Genomic DNA, 10,218 nt, shown 5'->3' with positions numbered 1-10,218 from the left:
ATTTTATACGCGTTAATTTTCGGAAGGTCGTTAACAGGTAAGATTTAATTTGTAATATTCAATTGATATTGTATTAGTTATAGTAACGTATTTAACGATATTATATTTACGAATATGGATGCAATTTATAAGCTGTCTCGCCTAACGTTCTTTAAATATTGAACCTCTGCAGAAGAGCTGTCTTGCGAATTAGTGGAGATGAGTTTAAAGAAAGAGTTCCGTTCATATAGAAATATAAAGCTGATAGCTTTATATATTTTCAAGTTCCAATATAGATATAGAACCCACCGATCAGATAAGGCGATTCCACACATGCATACTAGTAAATAAGCATACTCAGGTTTTCCATTGTAATAAACTGCACGCGAGTTCACCGTGAAAATATAGTCACTAAACCAAAGGGCTTCTTGGGAGATTGTATTCTGCCCTTTTGAAAAATAATTTACTGAGGTTAGCATATACTATTCGCATACCATTAGTCATACAGTTAATTTTATAACAAAATATGCATAATAACTGCAAGCCTATATTATTGTAATCAGTTCGTGTCAAACTGCAAACGAGGAAATGCATATTACCATATTTACTCGAGTAATAGCCGCACTATTTATGAACAAGGCCCTTGCGTCTGCTTTCCCGAAGAACACATATACAGCCAATCAACGCGTTGCGCATAAATAACATAGCGATTCTTCATACAAATTCAATCTTCACAAATGGTATCTTCGCCCGAAGATGTCATCTCTGCCCGGTAAACCGCTGGAATCATGTTGCCGATCGCGGTGATTGGCAAGCCGCGTGCTCCACGGAAAGGCGACCCCTCAGGTTTTCTTCATAGACGGTGCGGCTACTACTTGAGTAATTATGGTATGTCTTCTTGAGACTAGCAAATACTTTGTTTTTTACGAAAGCCTTTTATATACGTGTTATTCCATTCATTTTAACATTGAAAATACATTTAACTGCTTTAGCTAAATATACATGCTTCTCTCATATTTTAAAAATATTTGATAATTTAGTTTGAAATCTTTTGGGGACCTTTACTCAGCACGCAGTTGACCGCCATCTACGGCGTGGATATTTTTTTTTTAGAAATATTTGTTTTCCGGAGAGGGTTTGCAGCAGGCATCGGGCTGAAGGTCAAATAAAATAAATAACACGAGCTCACATAAAATATACATTTGAAAGCAAAAGACTACCAACACAATAACGCTAATCAAAACTAGATATAATGCGCAATAAATAATGAATAGCTTGGCACTTTGCAACTTGCAAGTACACATAGTACACCCGACCAGGAAACACTTTTCTCACTTCCTGTGACTAAAAAAAACAACATATTATTAGGCAATGTTATACAAATTCAAAATAACACCCGCAAAATCCATTGGAGAGTTGATATATAAAAATATTCCGTAGATTATTCTAATCACCTATTGTTCTAGAGAAAACAGATGACTATTCGCGTCAGTGTTATAATTCTGGAGTTGAAACTGGCCATGTATCAGTTGTTTTGAGGCTCAAGGTTCTGCATACTGTGGGAACTGGCATTGCACAAGTTACCTGAAATAAAAAAAAAAAAAACTCGTTTTATGTTGAGGTAGTTTTTATCTTGCCGAGAGCAATGAGAGATTAGGTTTGGTTAGCATATTAATGACGAATTTGTATCGCTTATTCCCCGATAAAGGTATCTCACCGCCTTACTTTGATCTGGCAGTAGTTAATAAATTTAAATTCGTTAAACTTGCCTCAAAATTAAGGTATGTGGTCTTTTGCGAAAGGGGTCATTGATAGTTCCAAAATAAACAAGTTTTTTTGGAAAACGAGCTATGAAAACACAACATTTCTTGAAACGTGACTGGGAATGAGTACTTCTGCAATGCTATTGTCACGCTGTTTTGTTGGGAAAACTTCAACAAACAATCTGAACCTTAATTGTTTAAATTAAGAGAAGTGCATAATATGACTACTTGTCTCAAGAAACATTAAATTGATAGATGTGCCGTTATGTTTATTGCATTCCGTATACACATAAATCAAAATGAATGTTAAAGAACCCGCTTGTTTTGAGTATTTATTTCATTGTATAATTTCACATTTTCTAGCTCTACCATTATGTGGTTCTTGCCCGCAGTTCTGCTTTTGGCAGGATTTCATGTGTCATGTAAGTAGTGTTATTAGTCACAAATACTGAAATACATGTACCTGTTAATTACTATAACTAATAATCTTGCATCAATTTTCGTTCCATAAAAAAACAGATGGTGTCCCGATGTAAGTACCTTCATGTTATTCATTTTTACCCTGTAATGTATGGAAGCAATGTCTAGTGTTAATAGCTATTAATATATATCGTTTTCTCAAGTTTTACTTCGGCAGCAAAATTAGAAATGCTTAAAAGTGTGACACTAAAGCGATTTTTAAGTCCTATTTTCTCGCTTTAGATAACAACCGCTACCCTTCGTAGTTTATGTTTTTAAATGTACAGTTCAGGTGCTTTCAATAGTGTCCCTGCTTTAATTTAACTTATATCTGTTTCAAAATGTTACTGTTTTTTATGTATGTATGTATGTATGTATTTCTGGCGGCAATTGCCCTTTTTAACGAGCGTCTATAAAATAGACATGCCATTAAAGAAAAGAAGATAAAGAGAAAGATAATGAAAAGGAACTAGAAAGTCTGAGAAATGGTTCGTAGGCACTCTGAAGTATCACGAGTGGACTTTCCACCATGCCTCGAGCCTTCTCTTTGAGCACATCACATGTTTGTTCTCCTCCGTAAAACCGAGGGCCTGCTCAATGCGGGTGCCGACGTCTGTCGCAGGTACGATTGCCGGACACTCAAGGAGCAAATGTTGGATAGTTTCTTCTACCTCACCACATGCACTGCACACGGTTTCGGTCACGTTCACATCGTACCGATGCCTGTAGATGCGGGTGCGTAAGGCACCACCGCGGGCCTCGGCAAGGAGTCGGCTGCCCAGTGTGTTTCCACACCAGCGGACGGCAGCGATGTTGGTCTTGAAAGTGGCGTATAGGTGCATGCTGGAATGTTCTTCCATGTCGGCTCTCCACCGATTCGTCTCGGCGGTGTTAATTTGTCCTCTCACCTTCGCAACCCAATCTTTCTTTGTAGAGGGCTCGTCGCTCATCGAGAAGGCGCCGTACTTTGTCCCAAGTCGATTGGTACGCCTCCTCCATGTCGTGTGTAGGTTCTTTAAATGAATGTATAAAAAAACCCTTCGTGCCCAGCGATCTCCGTCCATATGTCGCAGTCGGGCGTAATACTCCAGCTTGCTGCTGGCCTCCCGTGCCTCAAACGAGGACCAGCCAAGGTCACCTTGTACAAGTTGATTAGGCACTCTCCCGTGACATCCCAGCGCCTGGCGCCCGATCTCTCTTTGTCGTCGTTCAAGGTATTCCCTAATTTCGCTGGGGACAGATGTAACAGCATTGGCGAAAGTGAGGCCTGGTACAGCGACAGCTTTCCACAGTTCCCGGGTTATTAAATAACGGTCGCAGCTCCACAGGCTCTTTCGACGAAGCACATTGCGCTTTGTCAGTGCTGATGTCTTGAGGTTTTGGTGGTGTTCTGCCAGATAATCTGCTGAAGTAGTTAGTGTAACCCCGAGATATTTGTACTTGGTACTAACAGGGAGCACAGCGTTCTGAATGGTAAGGGATTCAAGGCCCTCCATGTCTCCGGAGAAAAGCACAATTGCGGACTTTTTAGCATTGAACCGTAGTCGAAGTCGAGCCGCTTCTGTTTCACAGGCGATGAGCAGCACATTCATGTCTGGCACGCTATCAGCCATAAGGACAATGTCATCTGCAAAAGCGAGTCCAGGAAGCCGCCAATCGACGACGTCTCCATGCAGAGTGTGTTGCAGGGAAAAGCCAACGCCCGTGCGTTCTAGTGCTCTCTCTATATCGGATGTGTAGAGCATGTAAAGAACAGGTGACAGCGGGCAGCCCTGACGTAGTCCTCTGCACACCAGAACGTCATTAGAGGCGACCCCGTTGAACGTTGCCATCACGTGATTGCCATCATATAGGCGTTGTATTAAGCCTACCCAGGGTTCAGGCATGTTGAGCTGTTGAAGTTGTTTTAGCATCAAAGAATGGGGGACACTGTCATATGCCTTAGCAACGTCAAGAAAGCAACAGATGAGATTCCGCTTTTCCACCCGCGAGATCTCTATGCACTGCGTCAGGATGAATACGTTGTCATCAAGCCGACGATCTTTCCGAAAACCGTTTTGCAGTTCCGTGAGAACACCAGCACTCTCGGCCCAATAGGATATGCGCAAATTGAGAATGTTTGCAAACAGCCTGTATGCCACAGCTGTGACAGTGAGAGGGCGATAGTCACTCAATCGTTGTTTGTTGCCTCCCTTCTTGGGAATGAACGTGACTCGACCACGTCTCCAATCACTGGGAACTGGATCCTCTCCGCGAACTATGCGACTAAATAGGTGCGCCATTTGATCTCGTGAATCTGATTTTAAGCGCTTCAACACCTTAGCCGAGATTCCGTCCAAGCCCTGCGATGTATTCGCGTGTAATCTCGTGAGTGCGCGATTTATATGCACCCGCCCCACAAGGGTTACATATTCATCTGTAGAGGCCATCGATGGGAACGCTTCGTTGGGCCAGACTTGGTCATGTCTGTTCTCTGCAGGAATTTCCACATCAGAGCCAAACAGAAGGTAGAGTTGTTGCTCAAGCAGTTCTCCGACACTTTGAACTGGGCCTCCACTGTCATAATCAAGGAGTTGAGGAGCACTGTCTTTGCCATCTAGAGATCTCATGTATCTCCAGAATTTTTCTACAGCTCCTTTTCCGCCATCTCTAATCTCTGCCATGACCTTGCATTCGTGTGTTTGTTTTTTTGCTTCCACAATGTCTTGCGTGATTGCCTTGTTCTTTCGGTACTCTTCCCATAGTCGTAAAGTAAAAGGACTCTTCCCAAAGGTCTTTACCGCTTGTCTGTGTCGCCGGTTAGATTCCTGTCGCATTTGAATTGCTTGTTTAATTTCAACATCCCACCATGGAACAAGGTTTCGTTTTCCTCCCGTCTTCTTTACGATGGAGTGCTTAGCAATGACTATCCTAAGCTCGGTTGCAAAATCATCATAGCTGCGGGCTTGCGCACGTCGAGTACTCTCTTCAAAATTTTGGACAACAATATCTATGTCTTCTTCGCGCAGTAGGGTTGTAACCTTGCGCGGCGTGCAGTTCCGAGTTTTTCCAACAGTACCAAAGTGCAGGAAGATGCTGTTGTGGTCGCTGCTGACACTGTACTCGCCCTCTTCATCCACAACCATTTTTTGAAGACGCCTGCCAAGTCTGTTTGACGCGAGTGCATAATCTATGCAGGTCCGATGGTCTCGGACTGTCCATGTATATTGTCCCTCACACTCTTCCCTTAGGTTCAATATTTCCAGTTCGAGATCCTCTGCCAATTGTCTCATCATACTGCCGCTGTAATCTTCCCGCATGTCTAATTCAACCAGATGTCCGTTAAAATCTCCCAATATAAGCACGGAGATGCCTCTATCCAATTTGTGGATATCTCGACGAACACAGTCCAGGACGTTTCTATTGTCTTCGTAATAGCTGCTTCCCACAGATATGTAAATGATGCACACAGCTGCCAATACGTTGCCAATTTTTCCATGCACCCATAGGTGTTCCCGGCAATCTTCCGATGTTCGAAGCCATGGTTGTCCATTACTGGACCAAAGGAGTCCAATGCCTCCACCTCGCCGCTCTCCTTCAACTCTATTACGGCCAGTCCAGCACCAGGCTGGGTCTATAGGGGGGTTTTCCATGTCTCGCAAGTGGGTTTCCGCCACGCCAAATAGAGAAACACCCTTATTGCAAAGAACCGCGTACAATTCATGCCACTTTCGCTGCCGCCTTGCACCATTGACATTCAAGAAGCCTACCACCACACTTTGCTTTTTTCTACGGCGTGTTGTTAGCCTCGTCCGATTCGGAACGTAGACGTGATCGACTTCGTCTTCCGTTCCGAAACCCCGACTTCCTATCTCCTCTGTCGGTACAGGTCCTCCAACTGTTGTCGCACCACTTGGTGCACGAAGTGCATCACCTCCATCGATGGAAGGGCAGCAGGGTGCCGAGGGAAGTCCCCTGTGATCCAATGGTGAGGCCGGAGGTCCGGCACTGGAGGAAAATTGTCGGTCAGTTTGGCTTCCCTCGTGGGTGGCAAAAGATGGTTTGCTGGGTGACAGTTGTAGCCTTCTGGGAATAAGTTGTTCAGCATCTTGTCGCACCCAGAACGAAGGCTGTCCCTGTGATCCATTTCCCTGTGAAGGGGTAGTGTGGAGCATTGTCTTTGTGGGTGTACAGGCCACGTCGCACCGATAGTTGGAGGCCGCATCTCGAGTCCCGCCGCGGATGGGTATTCCTTCAGGTACTCCGGGGAATACCCCAGGCCGATCGTAGTTGGCGTTTGATTGTATCCAGAGTCGCTGGTTATCACGTGTGGTCTCATGTTGGAACGAGAACGGGGTGCGCCCGGAACCAGTTCTGTGTAGTCGCGTCTCGCAGCTGACACGCGATGGACTGGTGTCTGGTTCTTCCTGTGCCTGTTGTTCATTGACCGGCTTTTCTGCTTGCTCCAACGTGACCGGAGCCCTAAAAAACGGCTTGCCACGGCCCCCAGCCGGTTTGTGACTATTTGTACTCCTAATTGCCGATAGTGAATCCCATCTGTCTGGATTGCATTTGTATTTTCAAATTCTAGGGTAAAGTCTATAAACCGTGCTTTGATGTTTTTGCACAGCTGTTTTAATTTAACATTAAGCAGCATTATCTCAGCTTGCAGTTGCTTGCCTCTGCTGCGAATCTCCGGAACTGAGCAGATGGCAAGTGCGTTTTTACGCTTCGTCCACTTCAGTCTCAAGCCTTCTATTATAGCATCTGATTGACCACCTTGTAATATATCGTTCATACCCACATGGAGGATGTACATACGAGGAACTTGTCTTGCTCGTTCTTCGTACGTTTCAATCAGCTCATGAATCTGCTCGAGCGTTCCATCTCTGTTCAGTATTATTTCCATACTCCGGTAATCTCCGACGTCTTCAGAAAGCGCTCGAGCAAACAGGGCCACATTGCTGTCTCCAGCCACAATAACTTCACGGTGAACACCGGATGGCGGTCGGATCTGTTCCTCTGTTCTACTTAGTTGAGTAGTGTCTTTCGAAGTCTGCGTCATTCGATTCGTTGTACTCACAGTTGTCACCTGCGAGCTCTGAGATTCAGTTGCGTTGTTTCCGGCTGCGTGAGCTTGATCTTCCATATCACAGTTTAAGACTATCTGACTCTGCGTCGAGAGTATGTCGCAGTAAGGGAACAATTTACCCAGCTGTGTTTCATGCAATGAATCGAACGATTGACTGCTCCGCCGATCAGTGGAGTTGTTTCTCTCTAAGTCCACGATCGTGGTACTCAACTGCTTCTCGGATATCGCTATCGGCAGTTCTTGATTGGCTGAGCACATTGATCCTAGTGGCCTGGTCCCGGTGTCCTGTAGAACCGCCCTCCATTCTGTAAGTTCTTTCAACTGAATCTCCGTTGACGTCAGCCTCTGTTGTATTTGGCGAAGTGTGTTTCCATCCGTCTCTGCCCGTTGAAGTCGTTCGGCCAATCCGCCTATTCGCTCTTCTAGCTGCTTAATTTCCTGCTTGTGTATGCGGCGTAATTCAGCGACAGCTGCGCAGTCTTTGCATGATACCTGGGGCAGGTCGCCGTTGGTCTTGAGCTGTTCACCAGTGACCGGCTCAATAGAATGGTGTGAAGCCTGCTTGGTGATCTTGCCTTCCGGCAGCCTCTGAATAGGTCTGTCCTGGATCCCCTCAGAACTAATTGTTGTGCCTGAGGTTGTCAGAAAGTCCTCCTCGCGATCAGTAAGCGACCCGGTATCAGCCTCGCAGATCGTCGGGGTGAGAAAGGGGTCTGCACTCAGCTCCCCGGTGCTGCCCGGCGATGTTTCATCCCAGTCCACCTCAATCAGGAGGTCGTCAGGAACTGCAGTAGCGGCTTGGAAGCGATCGAGCAGTTCGCTTTTCGAACCGACGGTAGATAAACCTCTTGCTTTTAGTTCGCGTTTCAGATCTGCGACCTTCATCATTCGCTTCGTCGTCGTCGTCCGTAATTTTTTATGACCTCAAGATAAGTTATAAATAGATAGATACTTAAATAAATTAGTGCCAGGGGTGTTTAAGAGTTACCGTGAAACGTTTTTTTTTTTAATACGCTTTCACAGTGGCTCTCAACCACCGATGTTCCGCGCCCCCTTGTGGATCGGCGGATATGATGGAGGACCCCGTTCGTGGTGAGGGGAGGGGAAATGTAAAAGTTAAATATAATAATGATTTAATAAATGAATAAAACTAAGGGCTTCTGTGAAGTAGACTTCTCTCCCCTAGAATATATTCGCAGACCCCAAAGGGTCCTCGGATCCCGCTTTGAGCACCACTGGACTAGTATATGGAAGTTAAGAAAACAGTTGCTTCCCTGCCGTCAAACTGAAACTCTTCTTTAGCACTTTCTATGTATTCCGATATAAAGCAACAATAAAAAAAATAACCAGACTGAAGTGGCGTGTATTTGAAAAAAACTGTGTGTAATGCGATACAACATTATGGCTATTACGGCATTTTCTTATTTTCTCTGCTCACATCTGCCTGCTCAGCTCAATGTCCCACATAATTCGTTCGAGCTTTTAATTGCCTGCCATCCCGCTGACATTAATTACACAGATCCCTAAACCTATTATTAGTGCTGTAGTTTTATACGTATTCGAAATGCAGTTGGCGTTAGTGAATAGGCTGGGAATAATATTTTGTCTCTTTTATTTACAGTCAAACAGACGCGGAGGTCAATGAAGGTATGAATCTAATCACATTGTTTTAAAACAAAAATATTCAGCATTTTGAAGCCATTTTTTGTGTGAAAGTTTTCCTTTTTTAACCTATGTACAATTTATAAATGTGTGTATAGATCACAAGGTAATCTCGAAGCACACGCTAGAGCCACGAGTTGAGCCATGATGTAAAAATAGGTTTTGCAATCCCTGCATGCTGAAATATTTTGTAAACAGCCATTTGAATTATGCAGCTTATTGAAAGATGTACACGTCTCAACCAGTAACTGATTTTAAATGTTCTCGTCAAAGGTATGCCCGTCACATGATCAAGAATAAATAGGTGCTTCTTGTTACCCTCACTCTAAAAAATTTCCTCAGCCTAAGTTGTTTTAGTAACATTCTCAACAAACATTAAAGCTCTCACTTTTGATATTCGAAACTGCTTTTTTTAGCTTGAATTCAGGAATTAAATAAGGCATGAACACCATTATTACATGTGAACATGACCGCAATATTATTATACTGTTTTTTTTTTGTTTTTTTCAGAGCAAATGTTGGAACCCACTGCGGACTTCTTAGCCTTGCTCGGTGAACGCATCGCACTCGAAGCTTCGGTTCATGGCGATTCTTCTCTAGAGCTTGAAGAACAACTTAAGCGCATTCAGGCAAAACTGGATAATGTCCTCCGCGGGAAAGAGCAAGATATTTCTGAGACGCTACAAATTCTAGCAGCCATTTTGAAGAAGAATAATGTCACAGACGATGACGCCGATGAATATGGCTTCTGGAAAAAAACCAAGAAAACGTTGACCAGCCCCAAAGCCAAGAAGATTTACAAGATTGCCGGGAAGATTGCGATCAGATTGATTGGATGAGCTCTGGAGCTATATGTCAAAAATAAAAAGTTCGGGCAATTGTCATGTTGCCCTTACTTCTGAATGCATAAGTCGTGCTCCTTTTATCTAGGTAATTGTCATCAAAAGTGCAAAAAATACTGTTCATTATAGTGTCGCAGTTTTCTTTTTGTTTCAAGTTAATTATAGCTGTTTCTTGAACAGAAGCATTGCTTATAATATTGCAGTACTTGAATACATTATATAAATTAACATACTTCATTCCCAACAATCAAAGACAACAATGAAGGAAAAATTTGTTTTCTCGCTATAAATTAAAAGGGAGGGCACAGTTATCAAAGCGCCTCCAGGCATGATTTCTACGTGGGAGTTGACATCGCCTCGACACACACACACACACACACAAAATTGTAGAAGTTAGTTCCAAATGCGATTAAAATTGTGCTCAGTTTTTCTGAGAAATGTT

The 10,218-nt window shown here is 43.7% G+C and overlaps 1 protein-coding gene across 1 annotated transcript; it reads left to right on the top strand.

The window, feature by feature from the left end:
- The first annotated feature begins 1,653 nt into the window (after nt 1-1,653).
- On the top strand, nt 1,654-9,816 carry LOC115328000. The gene is made up of 5 exons (XM_040222547.3): nt 1,654-1,760; nt 2,106-2,164; nt 2,262-2,274; nt 8,894-8,919; nt 9,445-9,816. Exons 1-5 carry the CDS (start codon nt 1,654-1,656, stop codon nt 9,771-9,773), a joined length of 534 nt encoding a protein of 177 aa, XP_040078481.3. The 3' UTR covers nt 9,774-9,816.
- The last annotated feature ends 402 nt before the right edge of the window (nt 9,817-10,218 follow it).

Source organism: Ixodes scapularis, unplaced genomic scaffold (genome assembly GCF_016920785.2).
Source record: "Ixodes scapularis isolate PalLabHiFi unplaced genomic scaffold, ASM1692078v2 PGA_scaffold5__190_contigs__length_132052651, whole genome shotgun sequence".
Classification (NCBI taxonomy): Eukaryota; Metazoa; Arthropoda; class Arachnida; order Ixodida; family Ixodidae; genus Ixodes; species Ixodes scapularis.
Note: the sequence above shows the minus strand (reverse complement) of the source record. Positions and strands in the feature narration are given on the sequence as shown.